Source organism: Salvelinus alpinus, chromosome 25 (genome assembly GCF_045679555.1).
Source record: "Salvelinus alpinus chromosome 25, SLU_Salpinus.1, whole genome shotgun sequence".
Classification (NCBI taxonomy): Eukaryota; Metazoa; Chordata; class Actinopteri; order Salmoniformes; family Salmonidae; genus Salvelinus; species Salvelinus alpinus.
Genome location: NC_092110.1, coordinates 9,341,143 through 9,364,289, shown reverse-complemented (window position 1 = coordinate 9,364,289; position 23,147 = coordinate 9,341,143). Strand labels below are relative to the sequence as shown.

Genomic DNA, 23,147 nt, shown 5'->3' with positions numbered 1-23,147 from the left:
ACACTCAGACAGACAACCCAGAACACAATACACTTCTTTCTGTTATCTGCCACAAGGTTTTATTGCAAAGTGGCAACCTCCTCGCCCGATCTCAAAAACAATGTTCCACTTAATGCTCCAAATGCACATATTGCCATCTTTACTGATATATTTGAATTATTTTGTTTAGTGTTAAAAAAAAATGCAACCACCACCCCTCCTTTTTACAGTGGTGTACTGTACATTCAAATGAAAGTAAGGCGGCAATTGAACAGTCAAATACTCATCTGTTCTTGTCCATATGCATAACAGGAATGAAAACTGAGGAAACATCTCTAGTTGACATAAATATAGATATTCTATATAGTTATTCGAAACTTTTTTGTCTCAACTTGTAGTGTATAAACAAAAAAGTGCTTCATATATGCATAGTCTATTACGTGTTTTGCCAGGTCGAATAACATATTGGATACGATAGAACACTTCAAATAAATAAGTCAGTCATATGAAAAACCTAATTAGTGCAAAATACTTGCTTTTAGCTGTAACCTGGGCAGTGAATATGACTGTCAAGGCATTATAGAAAGCGTTCACATTTTCCTACTCTACTGAGCATCTAGTCATCACTGTTTAGGTGGCAAAGAATGCAAAAACAGTGCTAAACTTTTTGTTTTGGGAGTGTTATTAATCTCAGGTAGTGTGGTGCTGCTGTACATATTTGTTTGGCAAAACACCTGATGAGTGAACATTCCTCGAAGGTAAAAATAAAATATAAAATAAAAAAACTACCAGGATTTTTTTTTTGCAGAGGTCAGCTGGCAAAATAACATATGCAAAAGGCTTTTGCATATGTTAATGAGATCTCCTTTGTGCGGAAAAAAAATTATAATAAAAACTGAACAAAATAAAAGCCTACAGCTATTCCTTTAGGATCAAATTATATAGACACAACTGCTAAGGTGAAAGTGTCTGGAATCCAGATGGCACGTAGTATTTTCCGTTTACAATGGTAACCCTTCGAGTGATACCACCACGTTTCCTCCCAACTTGTCTGCCAGGGTGGCGCGGTCCTGGATATCGTCTAATCCGTTGACTTGCCATTCGTGTTTGATACCTGAAAGAAAGGGATGTATAGAGCTGATTGCCATCCATTTTATGCTGTCGTGTTGAATACTACCAAGGCCCTTTCAATAATTGCAGGGGTGTCGGAGAAATTTTGTTGGACACCACATTTTCAAAACTTTCTATGGGGTTCAAATTGAATGGTGTTTTGAATAACTTCAATAGCTATAGCCATGAAACTTTTATAGAACATAGATAGGGAAAGAAAATAACTTATGTCGGTAAAAAAAAGTCTAAATAGTTCTAACAAGATAGTTAACCGTTTAGACTACGCAAATTCACCTGAACAAATTACTGAGCACGATCATACAATATCAGGTCAAACATACAGGAATAGCAGTTTGATATAGCCATTGTCACTCACCTGTGAACTTCTTTTTAATGGCATCTTTAGAGCTAGCGTAGATCATCTTGCTTTTCAAGGGAGCACCCTCAGGTGCCCTGGAATGAGGGAAACAATTTAATAAGACTAATAACGTCCTTATTCCATACCACACAAATTAAAGTATCAGTTATTTTACCCAAAGTCGAAGACCGTGCTTCTCAAACTTTTTTATACCTGGGGCCACCAAGCTATGGTTCTCCTTACATTACAACACCCAAACGTACCAAAATATAAATACCAGGTCTTCTTTCTTGGATTCTTTTGTTTCGTATGTGGCATCGTATAAGCCGTATCTGCAATCGTTGAGAGGTAGAAGCTTGACGAAGCAGGCGTATGGGTCGTCCACCGACTCCCCAATGTCACCAACCAGAATCCACTTGCCCTCTTCCACAACAATCTTCTTCTTGTCATCGCTGAGGCAAAACAGCACAGCCTTTTTACGCTTTTTTACATCTTCGGTAGAGGATGACTTCCTGACTTTCATGTCATTGAAGACCTTGATGACTTCATCGCTGACAGTGACACCAGAGGCCTGCGGAAAGAGGGGGGGATGAAATGGCAGCCTTCAATATGGTTGTGCCCTGTTCAATAGCCAGTAAACACAGGGAACAATGCTGCTAAGACACTACAGTTATTATCATGTCCCTTTATTATGTGGACATTGAATCTAGACCCATAGCTAAACAGCATGGGAAATGCTTTCCCTGGGGTCTCTATTAGAAGGTACAAGAAAAGCAAACATTTACACATACAGTATGTAGCTATAGCATTAGCTACCGATACGAGTCACGCAGACAGAATAACAAGTGACTGCAGCATTGATCATAGCGTTCCTTTCCTTTGACAGTCATTTACAATGAATCAACACTTTCACTCTGACACTACCTGCCAGCACACCTGCTGAGTCGTTTTGCATGCCACATAGGCAATGTCAGCTGGCCAAAGTGTTCCATCAATAGCGATGACAATTCGACCAGAAAACCAATCCATGGCAATTGGACATTCCAACACTGGTGTACTGGCTAACAACCCTCTATCACAAAAGTGCACGAGACTCGCTGACCACTGAGTGACCACCACACTAGCAACTGTCAAAGAATAAGACCGGAAACTAGCTAGCACTGTGTACAGCGACCTTTTGCATGTGTCAAGGCCCACTGCAGCAAACTAGCTAGTATGGGAACACACGCGTGGAAATCCGCACGGGCGCGTTATTAGCTTGACTCGAGTGCAATCAAACAGCACAGGAGACCTGTAAGACCATTTCAAGTTATCTAGTCCCAATAATTTTGTTTATCATCTATAACCAGCTAGCTACAGAAGCTTATAGCGTAGAAAATGTGATTGCCAGCAGGATTGGTTTTAACGTTAGCTAGAAGCCAACTTGTCTTCATGAGCTGAAAGTTTAGCTAACGGGCAGTAGCGCGATTACCGTTAGACAGAGGACTGCGCTATAATTAAGTTAAAATGGCCGCCTTAGGCTGCAGGCCTTGCAGCAATCCTAAACTGGAACTGATTTTAGAAATTAAATAACGGTATATTATTTAACTTGAAACAAACTTCGTAGTTACAGCTAATCACTATGGAATGTCCAACGCAACTATAACCAGCAATCAAACATTGGTATGCAAGCAAGCAACGTTTTTCGAAAACAGCCCAGTGCAACAAAGTTACAAAAAGTTACATCTACACCGAACTAGAAAATACCTAACATCTAGCTAGAAAAGTAAAGCATTTTACCATGTTGTCCGATCGTCGGTCCTGTGCGATTTGCGATTATGTGGTTAAATCTTTAGGGGTAAATGGATATGGTAATGTTTGGACGAGCCGACCGGGTGTGTGGGACTGGGAGAGAGCGGGGGAGAAAGGTGGTGGTAAGGGGCGCGCCAGTAGGAGCCACTGCACTTGCAGCGGGCGGGATCAGGAATGGGATAGGAGGAATTTATCCTGTGACATACTGATGACAATAAAGCTAAGCAAGGACTTGCGGACTTCCACACTCAACTCAAGCAGGCAGCGTTATAAGTTATTTTTCTAACCCTACTAAAAATGTACACCTACCCTAAAAACAATACGCCTCACAATTATTTAGAAGACATTGGCAACAAAAGTGAGAGATGACCAAGAAATATTAAACAAAGTCAATTTATTTTTATATATAGGAAAATATACACGATAGCAAATACAAAGCAGAGGTGACAGTTAGGGGGACAACACTCAGTATTTAGACCCTATCCCAAACAGTTTCTAAAGACTGAACTCAAAACTAGGCCAATAATTCTTTACAAAAACATGTTCTATAGAAATATTATAAATAAAGTTATTGCATTCAAAACTAAATAAATAACCAACGAATGATAGGAAATAAGGGATATAAGAAATAATATCGGTTTCCAGTGTAGTGTTTCACTGAAAGATGGGAACCTGAAACAGTTGATGTAAAATATGTTCAATATTAGGAAACTAAAATTAAACTGTCCATATTAAGTTTCAATACTTAATTTGCCTAAATCAACTGAAGTAGTCACATACAAAAAAGTATGTGCACAAAAATAGTAGTCTAGGAATGCTGCCAATATACAAAATATAAATGCACTGTTGAAACCTAGTTTCAAACGTCAATTTGTTTACCCTGAGTGAATACGAAGATAAAGGCTTTGTTTTGAAATATTCAGTGCAAATACTTTCACAGCGATATAGTTGTTCCTGCCTTATCTTGAGAGGGTATGATATTTACACTTCCAAAATGGTTTGGGAATGTTCAGACTTTACAATGCACGGTCATATTCACTAGAAACAAAATGGAAGAAAACAGAACGAAACGGAGGGACTACCTGAATTATGACCATGTATTTATATTGATGTGTGTATTTTGTGTCATTCAGGGCTCATCTGTAAGAGACCTTGGTCTCAGCATGACTCCCTGATAAAATAAAGGTTTGAGGAAAAAAAAGAAAAGTCTCCAATAACAAACTTTGTTTTTGTCGCAAAACCAATGAAACGCTTGCAACGGTGTGCATGAATACAACCCAGTAGTTTCAGTCAGTCAGCTTTACATCCGGGGCCGCTTCTGTGGAGGAGTGGTCCGGTCTGCCAGCCCCAGATTAGAGACTTCTGAGTTGAAGAAGACTTGGAGCCTTGCTCCTGCTTTAGCTTCATTCGTGTGCCGAGGGTTGTATTGTAAACAGTTGGCAAACATGAGCTCCACGTCCTCAATGTACTCCGCTGTGAGATAGGAGGGGGAAAAAGATGATCAGAAATCATTTCAAATCTGGTGTGCAGAACCATGACCGCATAAAATTGTTTTTCATGTTGATAAATTGAATCCAATATACAGTAAACAAGGAGATGGTTCAAGCCTTTTCATCTGTGTTGGTTTAGGTAAAAGCAAAACATCAACTTACTAGCTGTTTTATATTCACAGTTGTTGACCTTTTCTCTGATAGTGCTCAGAGCTATGGGTCTTTTGATAATGTCGAAGTAGTCTGGAACCTGCAGAAGTGAGGACAGATAAATCAGAGGGGTATACAAGTAAATGAGCATGAAATGGGAATGGGCTAATTGACCCAACAACCAGGACCTTCCCTGATTTGAGGGGGGGGAAAATATATATATATATTTTTTAATATATAAATTTGCGATTGTTTATACAGATCTATAACGATGCATAAATAGAAACATGCAGTAAGATGCCAGAAGTCGCAACTGATGCATATGGGGATATTTTTGATTTCTCTCTGACATTCAGAAGCTGAGCTACAGACCTATAGTCAAGGAATCAAAGAAATTGGACTTTGCTTGGGAAGTAATCTTATACAATGTGTGACTCTCGCCATCAATTGATCTATTCACTTTTAGTAAAAGACCATATGAATAATTAAAATGGAGGGTTCATATAAATGATAATAAAACATTTGGTAGCAGAATAACATTTGGGGAAATGGGGTCAGATTTATTTTCCTTATCCATTATTATATCATTGAATAGCCTACCTATAAGATGTCATCATTCTTGTTAAACTACATAGAATTGTAGGAATTCAGTTTAAAAACAAAAAATTACAAAGTGAAAAAAGGTGGGCCCAGGGAAAAAAGATGGGAAACCCCTGAGTTAGATAGTAGGCGTCCCTAGTGAGGTAGCTAGTTGTATTCATAGGAGTGCTGCCTGTGTGTGTGTGTGTGTGCGTCTTTAAATGCATGCGCGCATATGTGTTTCTCTGTGAGCCAGGCTGGAACAGAAAAAACTGTACCTTTTAAAAGTCATGTATTACCTGTATCCTGGACACCAGCTTCATGAAGGGCCAGCTGTCTTCATGTCTGACAAGCTCTACGGTCAGGTGCTCACAGGCAGACAGTTCATGGACTCCCAGGTTCCTCCCTGAGCTGCGGCGACTGGACGAAGAACCTGAGACCGAGGGAGTCAGGACCAGCTTTGGCTTGGGGGAGACCTCTGCTGGAAGAACAGAGAAGATGTAGCCGATTGTGAATATCAAAGATGTGCACTCTGAGAAAAACAAAAAATGACTCAACTAGAAGGAAGTTGTTTGTGTAACTTAAGACACCCCCCTGAGGATTTAAGCACTACAGCACCTTCAGAAAGTATTCACACCCCTTAACTTCTCACATTTTGTTGTGTTACAGCCTGAATTTGTTAAATGGAGATTATGTGTAAGCCAGTGACACACAATATCCCATAACGTAAAATTAATCCTAAAATATAAATGAATAAAAACTGAAAAGCTGAAATGTCTATAGTTGATAAGTATTCAACCTCTTATGGCAAGCCTAAATAAGTCCAGGAGTGAAAACATAATAAGTTGCATGGACTCAGTGTACGACTGACTACCTCATCTCTGTACCCCACATATACAATTATCTGTAAGGTCCCTCAGTCGAAACATGAATTTCAACCAAAGGCCAGGGAGGTTTTCCAAAGCCTCGCAAAGAGCACCGATTGGTAGATTGGATAAGATAAAATAGCAGACATTGAGCATGGTGAAATTATTAGTTACATTTTGGACGGTGCATTAATACACCCAGTCACTACAATGATGCAGGCGTCCTTCCTAACTGTTGCCGGAGAGGAGGCATTTCAGGGATTTCACCACAAGGCCAATGGTGACTTTAAAACAGTTAGTTTATTGGCTGTGATAGGAGAAAAAAAGACAACGTTGAATGTTCGAGTGGCCTAGTTACAGTTTTTACTTAATATTGGCTTGAAGATCAATGGCGACATAAATTGCTGTCTAGCAATGATCAATAACCAACTTGAAGAATTTCTTTAAGAATAATGTGCAAATATTGTACAATCCAGGTGTGCAAAGCACTTAGACTTAACCAGAAAGACTCACAGCTATAGTCGCTGCCAAATGTGATTCTAACATGTATTGACCCAGGGGTGTGAATTAAGGCGATATATTTAATGAATTCAAATGTATGTTTTTGTGCGATATTCCAAATGCCTGTATCGCAATAAAGTTTTTAGTTTTGTTTTTATGAGTGTTTATGTCCGCTAGTCTTTTTGGTCGTCTCCTTAGCTCCTTCTGTTCGCCTTCTCATTTACACCAGATATCTGTATATAATGACAAGATGGGCATGTCTCTACCATAACAATGGGAGCCATTGTTCCAGAGGCGGGAAAGTAGGTGACAAGCTTAGGGCCAAAAATAAACCTATAGAAACATATTGGGATTTTGGCTAGAGTCAACTACTTCGCTTCTTGCTCTCCGTACACACAGTAATAGAGAAGTTAACCTTTCTAACAAAAGCCTTTATCTGAATTGCTCAAATTGCATGCAGCAGACACTACTAAAACAGGAGTATATTAATGAACAATGATTCTGGAAAATGTACGCTCAGTTGGTGGTGCGCCACACTGTGGTACCACATACCGCTAGCAGAATTTTAGCCAAAGACTTACACTAGCTGTGTTTTATAAATGTGCAACAAGCATAAAACAAGGAATTGGCAACTCTCTCATTCTGAGAAATAAAGTAGGCAGCTTGATTTCAACATCTGAACAAAGTGGACAGGCTAGCATGCGGTTCAAATAATTGGATTATGACAGAAGGGTGTGTTCATAAGAATTAAACTGTAAATAGCTAGCAAATTGATCCAAGTTGGCTGAACTTGAAATAAAGATTCCTATAAAGATTAGCTGGATACTCACTAGCACGTGGGCTTGTTCTGAAGAGACTGTTTATGAGACCTGTGTTCATTTTCTATTATGCCTGCTACAAGAAGTGAATGTGCATTATGCATGGTTCTGGTTAAATCTGTAACAAAAAGGACATTTTCATAGATATGAAAGCCTGATTGATCAGTGATTGCAAAAAAGCAGGTTAAACTATTTTGATAAAATAATTAGTTGGTCTTGACTGTGGAAGGCTTATATTAAGCACAAGTATAATTTCACAAGCCCTGTATTCATTACACTGCATTTCAATCAGAAATAATGTATCTGACCTTTAACTGTACAACAAAGCTTACTTGGAGAGAAAAAAAGTGAAAATCGCCCGTAAGTTTATTTATTTTTTAATCATTATGATTTTTAGGCCATATCGGCAGCCATATTGTGAATACTTATGTAACTGAGATTACTGAACTTCATTTTAATACATTTGCAAATATTTCTAAAAACACATTCACTTAGTCATTGTGGGGTAATTTGTGTAGAGGCGAGATTTAAAAAAATATTTAATCCATTTTGAATTCAGGTTGTAAAACCACAAAATATGGAATAAGTCAAGGGGTATGAATACTTTAAGGCACTGTACATGACAAAATTAACATTCAACACTTCTGTACAGAAACATTTCGCAGAACTGGTCTTACCGGAGATGGGTCTTCTACGGGAGTCTGCCTGAGAGGGAGATGGAGTAGACTGGTTGCTTGTCCTGCTGGAGGTTCCGCTGGAGGCCAGTATCTCGTGACTGAGCCGAGAGCTGACTCTGCTGCCTGGCCGTGGAGGGCGTCTGCCGTTGGAGACTGGGGTGGGCTTGTTGGAGACTGGGGTGGGCTTGTTGGAGACTGGGGTGGGCTTCTTCCCTGAGGACTTGGCGGAGGCTCCCTTCCCGGCCGAGAGGGCCTGTTTGGGGGTAGTGTGCTGGCTCCGGGGAGTGGAATGACTTGAGCTGCTGGTGGTCCTGCTATTTGACCGACTGCCTTTGGTAGTAGGCACAGGAGGTTTCACAGGAGTCCGGCCCTTTTTAGTGACACTATAGGAGAAGAGGGAGACTGAATTGAGGAAGGGAAACTTCAGATATATGAACACAATGTTTTGGTTTTAAGGTAATTTACTATGAACACAATTACAAGTATAGTGACTCTCAAATCACACCTCTTCTCTTCTTCCTCGGACTCCTCCTCCGATTCCTCTTCCTCTGATTCTTCTTCCACTTCATCCTCTGACTCCTCCTCTTCCTCCACTTCTTCCTCAGAGTCGACAGAGGAGCGTTGGCGGGAGGTGAGGCGGTTGGCTCGCCGTTTGGGACGGCACTCCGGGCAGAACCAGTCCCCTTCTGGGACAGCCTGGACACATCACAGATAGAGAGCAAAGGAGAGGTTAAGATAGTTAGTTACATATCAGGACATTATTTTTGACAATATATCGTATAGACAATGTCGCAATATTATTTTGGCGCTAGTTGGCTGTACCTGCACCAAAACTCAACTATTTTTACTTCATAGCTTGTTTTCCATCTTTTTAAATAGAGAGAATTTGTTTGGCACTTATTTCCATGATGACTGACCAAAATGTAACGTTATGACTACTGTTGCCTTTCAGTCAGTCAACTTTAATAAAACATACTTTGGGGAGCCGAACTCACGCGACTTCGGTTGAAGGCTCTACAATCACGCCTGACGAGGCTGATGAAACCCATGCCTCGCTGGATGTGCTGCCTTCCACGGGCGAAAAGCGCGAGGCTTGCCTTCATTCCTTAAATTAAAGGCCCCTCTTCACCGAGCCCAGGAATGGGTGGTGCGGGACCTTGTTTCCCTCCTTCAGGGGACCGTAGTTATAGTCATAACATTACATTCTCTCTCAGTCAGTCAACTTCAGTACAACATTCTATGGGGAAATAGTCACCCCCCAAGCCAACCCCAATTGATATTAAATTAAACAGCCCATGGCAGACAACCCAGACTTGACCACGCGAGATGCGGGTATTGTGATTATGGAGCACTGCCTTGTGACTTTCCCCTGACCCAGCTGTAAGCACACTGCTTTACTGGGTGTAGTGACATCCAAGCGACAAAACCTCACAAAATTGTGCAGTGATGTGCAAAAATATCTCCGATAGTCAACCCTTTAAACAGCGACCATGGCGCTGCCAGACCCATGGTGGAGTGGGCGCGTACACCGCTAGGTAACGCTTGGCTATATATGCCATCGAGATAGTGGCCACAATCCACTATCCAGCTGGAGTGACGCTGTTTAGAGAACGCCCTTCCACAAACTGAGTACAGGAAGGGTGTACGGATAACGCAGAGGTTCCCAATATGTTTGGCCGAGGCCAAAGCCATGAGCAGGTAGGTTTTGTTGTAGAGGATCTTCAGAACCACCGACTCAAGAGGCTCAAAGGGGGCCGCACAATGCCTCAAACCAGCGCCAAGTTCCATATGGGCGCAATAGGTTTAGAGACCAGTCTGAGACCACACACACACACACACACCTTTCAGGAAACGCACCACCAAGAAGTGAGCACCCGGTGAGGTTCCGTCAATTCCCACATGACACTCAGACAGCGGCCATGTACACTTAAAGCAGAGAATGCTTGAAAAGCTCATGTAGGAACATAAGGATGCCCCTTATAAAGCACAGAAAAGAAACAAGTCCTTTATCTTGGCACCAGAATTCAAATGCTGGCCACTTATACACATACAGTCCTCTCGTGGAGGGTGCCCTTGTAGATGGAATGGTAGCAATAACTTTCGGAGGTAAACCTCTAGCCCATAGGAACAAAATCTCTGGCCTCGCTTGCCAATCCTGCCCGGGCGCCTGGGACAACAGGCGGGGGAGCATTAAACATGGACAAGCTTCCAACATGTGTTGTGCTGCCATGAGACTATAGCCCGCATGAAGCCCGACCCCTTTACGGGCACAGGGGGCTCTGGCAATGGCTGACGTAGTATCCCATTGGCCAAACGTGGGGGAACTTGTCACAGTAGTGTTTTTGCAGAGGGATGCACTGGTCAATCAGATATGTGCCAAGGTAATAGCTAACTGACCTCGGCAAATTAGCCAACCTGGCTAGCATGCTTTGCAGCGCTCGTTTAGCTAGCCCGATCTCGAAAGTCAACGTAGGACCAGATCACCGAGGTGGGAACGGAACCTTCATCAACAAGTCTGGGATCGTTACTGTAAACGAGGTGAAGAGCGAAATAATTGAAGGAATGAATCTGAGCCTCACGCTTATCACCTGTGGAAGGCGGGGCTTCCATCAAGGAGTGGATTTCATTGTCCTTGTCAGGCGTAATTGTAAGATCCTTCAACCGAAGTCTCGAGAGTGCCACTCCCCATAGCATGTTGTACCGAAGTTGACTGAGTGAAAGAACTTGTTGTTTTCTCATGGCTCCCTTGTCTCTCCGCACCAGACATTTGATGCTACTGTTTATCTATCCTGTTACCTAGTCACTTTACCCCTACCTATATGTACCTCAATTATATCATAACCCTGCACAACTCAGAACTGGTACCCCCGTGCATATAGCCAAGATATCATTTCTCATTGTGTATTTATACCTCATGTTATTATTTTTCTCTACATTGTTGGGATGGGCCCCTAAGTAAACATTTCACTGTTAGTCTACACCTGTTTTTACAAAGCATGTGACAAATAAATTTGATTCGATGGTGAGCAGTACATTTCGAACATTGAAACCCAATAAAAATGTATTGAATTGCAATACATATGTATCGGCACCCAAGTATCGGGATATCATAGCAACTTCCGGCGCCGACCAAGATGGCCGCCTCGCTTCGCGTTCCTTGGAAAATATGCAGTATTTTGTTTTTTATGTGTTATTCCTTACATTGGTACCCCAGGTAATCTTAGGTTTCATTACATACAGTCGGGAGGAACTACTGAATATAAGAGCAACGTCAACTCACCATCGTTCCAACCAGGAATATGACTTTCCCGAAACGGATCCAGTGTTTTGCCTTCCACCCAACACAATGGACCTGATCCCAGCCGGCGACCCTATGCGACGCCGTAAAAGGGGCAAACGTAGCGGTCTCCTGGTCAGGCTTCGGAGACGGGCACATCGCGCTCCACTCCCTAGCATACTACTCGCCAATGTCCAGTCTCTTGACAATAAGGTTGATGAAATCCGAGCACGGGTGACATTCCAGAGAGACATCAGAGATTGTAACGTACACATCACGGACAAACTGAATTGGTCCACCCACACAGACAGCGTTGTGAAGAAGGCGCAGCAGCGCCTCTTCAACCTCAGGATGCTGAAGAAATTCGGCTTGTCACCAAAAGCACTCAAACTTCTACAGATGCACAATCGAGAGCATCCTGTCGGGCTGTATCACTGCCTGGTACGGCAACTGCTCCGCCCACAACCGTAAGGCTCTCCGGAGGGTAGTGAGGTCTGCACAACGCATCACCGGGGGCAAACTACCTGCCCTCCAGGACACCTACACCACCCGATGTCACAGGAAGGCCATAAAGATCATCAAGGACAACAACCACCCAAGCCACTGCCTGTTCACCCCGCTATCATCCAGAAGGCGAGGTCAGTACAGGTGCATCAAAGCAGGGACCGAGAGACTGAAAAGCTTCTATCTCAAGGCCATCAGACTGTTAAACAGCCACCACTAACATTTAGTGGCCGCTGCCAACATACTGACTCAACTCCAGCCACTTTAATAATGGGAATTGATGGAAATGATGTAAAAATGTACCACTAGCCACTTTAAACAATGCCACTTAATATAATGTTTACATACCCTACATTACTCATCTCATATGTATATACTGTACTCGATACCATCTACTGCATCTTGCCTATGCCGTTCTGTACCATCACTCATTCATATATCTTTATGTACATATTCTTTATCCCTTTACACTTGTGTGTATAAGGTAGTAGTTGTGGAATTGTTAGGTTAGATTACTTGTTGGTTATTACTGCATTGTCGGAACTAGAAGCACAAGCATTTCGCTACACTCGCATTAACATCTGCTAACCATGTGTATGTGACAAATAAAATTTGATTTGATTTGATATAGTGAGGTCCTGGCAATTCCCAGCCCGAGTGACGACGACGTGATATGACTGATGTATAGCTGATTTCAAATTGACTGGCACCCCACAGTAAAGCAATGACCGGGCAAGCCCACAGCAGGGCCATGCCAGGTGGCCTATTCCTATAGCCTGCATATCCTACTTCAATAAATATGTTACAATTTACAGAATGTTATTTTATTACGATTCCCATTAGAGGTCGCAAAAGCAGTTACTCTTCCTGGGGTCCACACATCTTGAATCATGACATAATACAGAACATTAACAGTCAACAGCTCAAGAACAGAACTACATACATTTTAAAGTAAATTACAAAAAGGCACAGCCTAAATATCAATACATACTGGTGGTGTAACGGACCGTAGTCGATCCGTGATCCGTACGGATCACCCCCCACGGTTCGGCATGCATGTGAACCGCGGATCAATTGCAAAGTTTAACCAGCATGTGAAATACAGTTTTACTGCCGCTGTTACTTTTATAAAGTAATAATTCCCTAAATCTCAATGCAGAGTTGCAGTGAAAAGATAAAGACAAGACAGATGCGTGCTGCGTTTTACTCTGAAGCCTGAAGGTTGATTTGATTATTTTGGCATGTTGAATCCCAACGAATCAATCCTGGATGCTCGCGTTGCAAAAAGCAAAGAAGAAAAAAGAGCAGTGACAGCCATGGCTAGCGGAGGAGCTGAAGAACTGGAAAAGCCTCCCGCTTCATTTAAGTCTCACGTGTGGGAGCATTTTGGTTTCCTTGTCAAATATGATGACGGAAGAAGGGTGGTGGACAACACCATTACGGTGTGAAGGCATTGTGCCACAAGAAAGCCGTATGATCATGGAAATACATTGAGCGTGGCCACACATTTAAAGCGTCATCACCCTGGTGTGTCAGTGACGGGAGCCAACTTAGCCAAGAGACATCTTCTCACCGCGGCATTTAAGCCCTTTGCTGCAGAATCAGACCGGACTAAAGCCGTCACCAAATCTATTGGGATGTTTATCGCTGCAGACATGAGGCCATACTCTGTTGTGGAAAACAAAGGGTTTAAAAATATGGTGAAAGTGCTTTAGCCACGCTACAAAATCCCCTGGCGCACCCACTTCAGTATGAAGATAATGCCAGATCTTTATGAACAGGAAAATATCAAAATTGTCAATGAATTATCCAAGGCATCCTCTGTTGCCCTCACCACAGACTGGTGGAACTCCAGGGCAACGGAAAGCTACTTGACTGTTCACTACACCACAGGAGTGGGAGATGCGAAGTCCGGTGCTACAGACACGCCCCCTCTATGAGTCACACAGGCACAAATCTGGCGCAGGTACTGCTAGGAGCAGTAGCAGAGGCGCCCAATAGCAATATCCCAATCACCACAAATAATGCCAAGAACCAAGTAAATGCAGTGATAGAGGCTGGACTGGGGCCACAGATAGCTTGCTTTGCACATGATCAATTTAGCATCTCAAAGGGGAATCTCAGTGAACCAGAACCTCCTTGGGAGGATCAGGAAGGTGGTTTTCTTTTTCCACCGAAGCACAACAGCCGCTCATGTGCTTAAGACCAAGCAAGAAATGTTACAGCTACCAACCCACAAGCTCATACACGATGTCACAACAAGATGGAACTCCACTTATGACATGGAGCGCTATCTTGAGCAGCAGGCAGCTGTATACTCTGCACTAACAGACAAGACCCTGAAAAAAATAAAGACATCGTCACCTTGTCTAATGATGACGTGAAAGTGGCAGAGGTGGTCCTCCAGGTGCTCAAACGCCTCAAAACAGTTACAACCCTACTGAGCACTGAAACTGCACCGTCTGTAAATTGCAAGATGGCGCCGACAGAGATGGTCGCTTCGCGTTCTTAGGAAGCTATGCAGTATTTAGTTTTTTTATGTATTATCTCTTACATTGTTACCCCAGGAAATCTTAAGTTTTATTACATACAGCCGGGAAGAACTATTGTTGTCAAGAGACTGGACATTGGCGAGTAGTATACTCGGGAGCGGTGAGCGATGTGCACGTCTACGGAGCCTGACCAGAAGACCGCTCCGTCTGCGGCGCCGTTGTCTTGGGTCGCCTACTGGGATCCGATCCATTGTTCTGGGTGGTGGTCCAAACAGAAGATCCGCGTCGGGAAAGTCGTATTCCTGGTCGTAATGTTGGTAAGTTACCGTTGCTCTTATATCCAAGGTAAACGAAATTCGAGCAAGGGTTGTCTTCCAGAGAGACATCAGAGATTGTAACATTCTGTTTCACGGAAACATGGCTCACGCGGGATATGTTAGAGTCAATACAGCCACCTGGTTTCTTCACACATCGCGCCAACAAAAACAAACATCTCTCTGGTAAGAAGGGCAGGGGTGTATGCCTTATGATCACACCATGACTCGTTAATCATAACAACATACAGGAACTCAAGTCGTTTTGTTCACTTGAACTAGAATTCTGTACAATCAAATGCCGACCGCATTATCTACCAAGAGAATTCTCTTCGATTATAATCACAGCCGTGTATATCTCCCCCAAGCAGACACCTCGACCGCCCTGAAAGAACTTCATTGGATTCTATGTAAACCATATATCCCGAGGCTGCATTTATTGTAGCTGGGGATTTTAACAAAGCCAATCTGAAAACAAGGATCCCTAAATTTTATCAGCATATCGAAAGCGCAACCTGGGCTGGCAGCATTCTGGATCATTGTTACTCTAACTTCCGCGACGCATACAAAACCCTCCCTCGCCCTCCTTTCGGCAAATCTGACCACGACTCCATTTTGTTGCTCCCAGCCTATAGACAGAAACTAAAACAGGAAAGGCCCTGCTCAGGTCTGTTCAACGCTTGTCAGACCGATCGGATTCCAGATTGCGTCGATCACGTGGACTGGGATATGTTCCGGATAGCCTCAGACAACACCGTTGATGTATACGCTAATTCGGTGAGCGAGTTTATTAGCAAGTGCATCGGTGATGTTGTACCCACGGTGACTATTATAACCTTCCCCAACCAGAAACCGTGGATTGATGGCAGCATTCGCGCGAAACTGAAAGCGCGAACCACTGATTTTAATCATGACAAGGTGACCGGAAACATGCCCAAATACAAAGTGTAGCTATTCCCTCCGCAAGGCAATCAAACAAGCTAGGCGTCAGTATAGAGACAAAGTAGAGTCGCAATTCAACGGCTCAGACATGAGACGTATGTGGCAGGGTCTACAGTCAATCACGGATTACTAAAAGAAAACCAGCCCCGTCGAGGACACCGACGTCTTGCAGACCTGAGCTTATAACTTCAAATTCTTTTTCAAAAAGATGAGGATGTCTACATTGTTTGGGGAGAGGGTAGACCTCTTTGCAGTCACTCTCTCCCCAAACAATGTAGACATCCTCAACTTTTTGGGAAAAAAATTGAAGTTATAAGCTCAGGTCTGCTTTGCTTTCTTTTTTTGATGATGTGGACACAGGCAATTTTTTTAAATTCACTATTGTTCAAAGGTATCATGCCTCATATTGCACTTTAATTTAACAATTGAGTACTGAATATATTTTAAGATTTTATATTTAAACATTGAAAACTTCCTTGCTTTAAGTGTTCTTTAAGTAATAAATGGAAAGCAAAGTTTGTCTCCCTTTTTTTGCTAACCCAAAAAACGATCAGATCCGTGACTCAAAACTGTGATCCGATCCGTGAGTTTTGTGATCGTTACGGACAGACCTCTCCCCATCGATGCATGAGAACGTAGACAGGGCTAAGATTTAACAAAGCAGCACAAAATAGTCAGAAAATTATTATTTTTCTCCTCTCGCTCAATGTCAGATGATCAGGGCCATAGAGCACACTCGTCTAATGATGTAAAAAGCCTTATTTTGTCTTCTCTCCATTTTACACGAATATGATTTCAGTTTTTATGCATGCTGGATTCCACCACCCACTTCATGATCAAACAATCAATTTATGTAACGGTTCAAGGCGCTCAGAAAGTTAAGTTGTTTTTGAATAACCTAAAAACGGTAGGCCTAAGGTAAGAGGTAGAACAAACAATAGCATGATAGAAAAATCTAACGAGTACTTTGAACACACCTTTCAATGGAGCAAAACTTAACGCGTGCTTCCCTCCTTGCCATTGGGAACCAAAACAATCCTACTAATTAACAATTGTGAAAGTCTGTCTATAGGCGATTCTCTAGCACAGCTTGATTTTGAATGACATTTCAGGCAACAAGTGAAATTTACTAAACAATATCGAAATGGAAAACACTAATGAGAAAAAAAATGAAAACATTAAGTATAGTTGAGCAAATCTTAAGAAATGTGTAGAGTAGGGCCATTTCCATAGCTTATCATTAGCAATGTAGGCTTCAACCCACCTACAATATATGGCCTAGGCCTAATAAGAGAAGAAGATGCAAACCATTGAATATTATCTAGTTCTGGGGACAGCAGAGTTGCATGGTCTGCAGCTGGCCCCTTCATAACTGTACAACCCATCACGCTACAGTCAGACATCAACCTCATTCATGCCACAGCTCCAACAGAGAGGAAAATGCTATAAAAAAATTAAAGGATCCAAAATATATTGTGCCATGATTCCCCTCGTCCTTCCTGTAGCATGCTAGTTGGCGCTAGCTGTCCATTTCAAATCAAAAAAAAAAAGCAGAACTGGTTGACCAACGGGGCGATACCATCGTATATCTATTTTTTTTTTATGGGTACCAAAGCACCATAGCACTAAGGTTGACGCCATCCAACCCTTTAGGCCATGTGTGAAGAAAAGCATAATCCATCCTACCTTGAGTTTGGGGCGGACACAGTGGATGTGGTGTCCTCTGTCGCAACTGTCACACAGCAGCATGTTTTCTGCATCTCCCTTCCTGCGACAGACCTTACAACGGGCATTGAGCAGAGACTTGGCCCAGATGACACTGCGCTCCAGGGTGGAGAGGTGGAGGAAGACCTGAGACAGGCTGGAACAGCCCAGCAGAGACTCCCTCCAACGCTCCTGGACCGTCTTCACCACCCGACCACTGTCACTACCTCCTGAGGGCGTCAGAAACATAGTCAGACATATCATAGGATGGAGCAGTCCTCCATTCCTCTCCATCATCTACAACACAGTCTTCACCAACCCACCACTGTCAAAGCCACCTGAGGGGAGGGGAGACAAACATACTGTCAGAACAGCATGCAATTATACACCAACCCAAAACATTAGGAACACCGGCTCTTCCCATGACAGACTGTCCAGGTGAAAGCCATGATCCCTTATTGATGTCACTTTTTAAATCATCTTCAAAAATCAGTGAAGATGACAGGGAGGAGACGGGTTAAAAGAAGGATTTAAGCCTTTAGACAATTGACACATGGGTTGTGTACGTGCTCCATTCAGAAGGTGAATAGGCAAGAGTATGGTAGTCGATGCCAGGCGCACCGGTTTGAGTGCGTCAAGAATTGCAACGCTGCTGGGTTTCCCTTGTGTATCAAGAATGGTCCACCACCCACAGGAAGCATAAAAATATATATACATTTAACCTTTATTTAACTAGGCAAGTCAGTTAAAAACAAATTCTTATTTACAATGATGGCCTATACCAGCCAAACGCGGACGACGCTCAGCCAATTGTGAGCCGCCCTATGGGATAACCAATCACGGCTAGTTGTGATCGAGCGTGGATTGGAGTTAACATGGGCCAGCTTCCCTGTGGAACGCTTTCGGCACCTTGTAGAGTCCATGCCATGACAAATTGAAGCTTTTCTGAGGGCAAAATGGGGTGCAAGTCAATTACATTTACATTTAAGTAATTTAGCAGACGCTCTTATCCAGAGCAACTTACAAATTGGAAAGTTCATACATATTCATCCTGGTCCCCCCGTGGGGAATGAACCCACAACCCTGGCGTTGCAAGCGCCATGCTCTACCAACTGAGCCACACGGGACCGTGTAGAAAGGTGTTCCTAATGTTTTGTACACAGTGTTATTATTTTATTGTTATCTTATTTCAGATTGGTATCATTAAGATAATTTTTACAGTACTAGTCAAAAGTTGACACCTACTCATTCAAGGGTTTCTTCATTTTTACTATTTTCTACATTGTAGAATAATAGTGAAGACATCAAAACCGTGAAATAACACATATGGAATAATACAGTAACCAAAAAACATATATATTTTATGTTTGAGATTCTGCAAAGTAGCCACCCGATGCCTTGATTACAGCTTTGCACTCTTGGCATTCTCTCAATCAGCTTCACCTGGAATGCTTTTCCAACAGTCTTGAAGGAGTTCCCACATATCCTTCACTCTACGGTCCAACTCATCCCAAACCATCTCATTTGGTTTGAGGTCGGGTGATTGTGGAGGCCAGGTCATCTGATGCAGTACTCCATCACTCTCCTTCTTGGTCAAATAGACCTTACACACCCTGGAGGTGTGTTGGTTCATTGTCTTGTTGAAAAACAAATGACAGTCCCACTAAGCTCAAACCTGATGGGATGTCGTGTCGCTGCAGAATGCTGTGGTAGACATGCCTTGAATTATAAATAATTGACCAACAGTGTCACCATTGAAGCGCCCCAACACCATCACACCACCTCCATCCTTCACGGTGGGAACCACACCATGCAGAGATCATCCGTTCACCTACTCTGCGTTTCACAAAGACACGGCGGTTGAAACCAAAAATCTCATCAGACCAAAGGACAGATTTCCACCGGTCTAATGTCTATTGCTCGTGTTTCTTGGCCCAAGCAAGTCTCTTCTCATTGGTGTCCTTTAGTAGTGGTTTCTTTGCAGCAATTCGACCATGAAGGCCTGATTCACGCAGTCTCCTCTGAACAATTGATGTTGAGATGTGTCTGTTACTTGAACTCTGAAGCATTTATTTGGGCTGCAATTTCTGAGGCTGGTAACTCCAAAGAACGTATCCTCTGCAGGTAACTCTGGGTCTTCCTTTCCTGTGGCGGTCCTCATGAGATCCAGTTCCATCATCGCGCTTGATGTTTTTTGCAACTGCACTTGAAGAAACTTTCAAAGTTCTTGAAATATTCCAGATTGACTAACCTTCATGTCTTAAAGTAATGATGGACTGTCATTTCTCTTTGCTTATTTGAGCTGTTCTTGGTCTTTTAAACAAATATGGCTCTCTTCTGTATACCACCCCTATCTTGTCACAACGGAACTGATTGGCTCAAACGAATTAAAGGTAAGAAATTCCACAAATTGACTTAACAAGGCACACCTGTTAAATTAAATGCATTCCAGGTGACTACCTCATGAAGCTAGTTGAGAGAATGCTAAGAGTATGCAAAGCTGTCAAGGCAAAGGGTGGCTACTTTGAAGAATCTCAAATAAATATATTTTGATTTGTTTAACACGTGTTACTTCATAGTTTTGATATCATCACTATTACTCTACAATGTAGAAAATAGTAAAAATAAACCTTGAATGAGTAGGTATCCACACTTTTGACTGGTGTGTGTGTATTATACACTGTTCAAAAAAATAAAGGGAACACTTAAACAACACAATGTAACTCCAAGTCAATCACACTTCTGTGAAATCAAACTGTCCACTTAGGAAGCAACACATGCTGTTGTGCAAATGGAATAAACAACAGGTGGAAATTATAGGCAATTAGCAAGACACCCCCAATAAAGGAGTGGTTCTGCAGGTGGTGACCACAGACCACTTCTCAGTTCCTATGCTCCCTGGCTGATGTTTTGGTCACTTTTGAATGCTGGCGATGCTTTCACTCTAGTGGTAGCATGAGACGGAGTCTACAACCCACACAAGTGGCTCAGGTAGTGCAGCTCATCCAGGATGGCACATCAATGCGAGCTGTGGCAAGAAGGTTTGCTGTGTCTGTCAGCGTAGTGTCCAGAGCATGGAGGCGCTACCAGGAGACAGGCCAGTACATCAGGAGATGTGGAGGAGGCCGTAGGAGGGCAACAACCCAGCAGCAGGACCGCTACCTCCGCCTTTGTGCAAGGAGGAGCACTGCCAGAGCCCTGCAAAATGACCTCCAGCAGGCCACAAATGTGCATGTGTCTGCTCAAACGGTCAGAAACAGACTCCATGAGGGTGGTATGAGGGCCCGACGTCCACAGGTAGGGGTTGTGCTTACAGCCCAACACCGTGTAGGACTTTTGGCATTTGCCAGAGAACACCAAGATTGGCAAATTCGCCACTGGCGCCCTGTGCTCTTCACAGATGAAAGCAGGTTCACACTGTGCACATGTGACAGACGTGACAGTCTGGAGACGCCGTGGAGAACGTTCTGCTGCCTGCAACATCCTCCAGCATGACCGGTTTGGCGGTGGGTCAGTCATGGTGTGGGGTGGCATTTCTTTGGGGGGCCGCACAGCCCTCCATGGGCTCGCCAGAGGTAGCCTGACTGCCATTAGGTACCGAGATGAGATCCTCAGACCCCTTGTGAGACCATATGCTGGTGCGGTTGGCCCTGGGTTCCTCCTAATGCAAGACAAAGCTAGACCTCATGTGGCTGGAGTGTGTCAGCAGTTCCTGCAAGAGGAAGGCATTGATGCTATGGACTGTCCCGCCCGTTCCCCAGACCTGAATCCAATTGAGCACATCTGGGACATCATGTCTCGCTCCATCCACCAACGCCACGTTGCACCACACTGTCCAGGAGTTGGCGGATGCTTTAGTCCAGGTCTGGGAGGAGATCCCTCAGGAGACCATCCGCCACCTCATCAGGAGCATGCCCAGGCGTTGTAGGGAGGTCATACAGGCACGTGGAGGCCACACACACACTACTGAGCCTCATTTTGACTTGTTTTAAGGACATTACATCAAAGTTGGATCAGCCTGTAGTGTGGTTTTCCACTTTAAATTTTGAGTGTGACTCCAAATCCAGACCTCCATGGGTTGATAAATTTGATTTCCATTGATAATTTTTGTGTGATTTTGTTGTCAGCACATTCAACTATGTAAAGAAAAAAGTATTTAATAAGAATATTTCATTCATTCAGATCTAGGATGTGTTATTTTAGTGTTCCCTTTATTTTTTTGAGCAGTATATATATATATTCTGCAAGAGAGGCCGGGTAGAGAGGGCGACCATCGCCCATCAAATCCGTCATGCTTGGGAAAAAGAGCTTTTCAATTTCATAGTGCTGATTTTGCCTTCCTTGCTTGCTATTATCATCCTTACCTTCACTGTTTTGATCCTCATCTTTCTTCTTGTCTCTCTTCTTTGCCTTCTGGTCCTTTTTAGAGTCTTCATCTCCTGTTGCGGGGATAACATAAGATGAGGCACTGGTTTGCCATGACAGTCCACAAGATACATTTGAACGTCAAACATATCATTAACAGCTCTAAAACACTAAAATGTAATAAGCATGGACCTTTCTAATGACCAGTTTAGTGTGTGAAAAATACAGGTCTGAGCAGACATTAAATCACAGGTGGCACTTATTCCCTGCCTGTCTGGCAGTTAAGGTCTGTTATGAGATGCTCTGATAAAGGTATCTGTGACCAAAAGCTTGACCTAAACAGCATTTTAATAGAGATTCTCAATTGACATTTTTTAATCCAGGAAATGCCTTAATCTGCAGCTCAAAGTTAATACAATTCAATGATTTAAGTGCACACCGCGCCCAAAATGGCACCCTATTCCCTATGGGCTCCGGTCATAAGTAGTGCACTATAAAAGGGAACAGGGTGCAATAAGGACAATACACCTCTTCTCTACAGAAAGTCCTGTGAGTTTTGCTGGCCTACCCAGTGGAGCCTTGAGGAACTTCCTCTCGATGCCCTGTTGGATGTGGGCCAGGGCCTGAGCCAGGTAGTGGACTGTGTTGTTCACCAGCTGAGGGGTGCTGGGGCTGGAGACAGCGTTCATACTCTCCCCCTTTAGCTCCTGTACCCTGAACAATGACACCTGTAAACTGGAACATGGAGCAGACAAAGAGACAGTGTTCAACTGTGTGTGTCAACAAAGATATTCCTCTGGGTGTCAACAAAGATATAGTGGGGATGAAAGAATGAGTAAGGAAAATACAGAAAGCTATGTGGAATTTGAAACTCTTATTGAACCAGCTGTTGCCATTTGAGGACATGAGCTTCTCTATTCAAACTATATAAAAAACAAGTTCAACATCAAATTTGTACTTGTCTGGTACCTATGCCTTTTATTAATTAACTCACTGTAAACATATTTCTATCTAGCTAACCTCTTCGTCTCTCCCTTCAGCTCCTGGAACCTGCCCAATGAAATATTCAAACTGCACATGCTTTTTTACTGATCCTACGCTTTCTCGCCTCTGGGAGTCAATAAAATATATACACTACATGAACAAAAGTACGTGGACACCTGCTTGTCGAACATCTCATTCCAAAATCCCCTTTGCTGCTATAACAGCCTCCACTCTTCTGGGAAGGCT

At 43.0% G+C, this 23,147-nt stretch overlaps 2 protein-coding genes across 4 annotated transcripts in view; both read right to left on the bottom strand.

Annotated features, from left to right (window-relative positions):
* Nucleotides 1–36: 36 nt before the first annotated feature.
* Nucleotides 37–3,402, bottom strand: LOC139553305 (cofilin-2-like). The gene is made up of 4 exons (XM_071365499.1): nt 3,227–3,402; nt 1,711–2,018; nt 1,466–1,542; nt 37–1,093 (listed from the first exon to the last, which is right to left on the bottom strand). Exons 1-4 carry the CDS (start codon nt 3,227–3,229, stop codon nt 981–983), a joined length of 501 nt encoding a protein of 166 aa, XP_071221600.1. The 5' UTR covers nt 3,230–3,402; the 3' UTR covers nt 37–980.
* Nucleotides 3,403–3,615: 213 nt separating this feature from the next.
* The window catches only part of LOC139553329 (bromodomain adjacent to zinc finger domain protein 1A-like), a 47,333-nt gene continuing 27,801 nt past the window's right edge, over nt 3,616–23,147 (bottom strand). For 2 of the 3 annotated variants that reach the window (XM_071365540.1, XM_071365541.1), the window contains exons 19-26: nt 22,486–22,652; nt 21,917–21,991; nt 17,535–17,782; nt 8,825–9,015; nt 8,320–8,702; nt 5,757–5,938; nt 4,891–4,978; nt 3,616–4,711 (exon numbers count right to left, since the gene is read on the bottom strand). In XM_071365540.1, the coding sequence (XP_071221641.1) occupies nt 4,539–4,711; nt 4,891–4,978; nt 5,757–5,938; nt 8,320–8,702; nt 8,825–9,015; nt 17,535–17,782; nt 21,917–21,991; nt 22,486–22,652 (1,507 nt within the window). In that variant the 3' untranslated portion in view covers nt 3,616–4,538. The remainder of the gene's footprint in view (nt 4,712–4,890; nt 4,979–5,756; nt 5,939–8,319; nt 8,703–8,824; nt 9,016–17,534; nt 17,783–21,916; nt 21,992–22,485; nt 22,653–23,147) is intronic. The other variant, XM_071365542.1, reaches the window with a different exon arrangement.

Excerpts from the sequence above, each read along its gene's own strand:
- LOC139553305 (XM_071365499.1), bottom strand. Across the intron at positions 1,543-1,710 it reads GACCTGGTATTTATATTTTG|GGCACCTGAGGGTGCTCCCT; the intron begins GTACGTTTGGGT and ends CCCTCATTCCAG. Across the intron at positions 1,094-1,465 it reads CATTAAAAAGAAGTTCACAG|GTATCAAACACGAATGGCAA; the intron begins GTGAGTGACAAT and ends CCTTTCTTTCAG.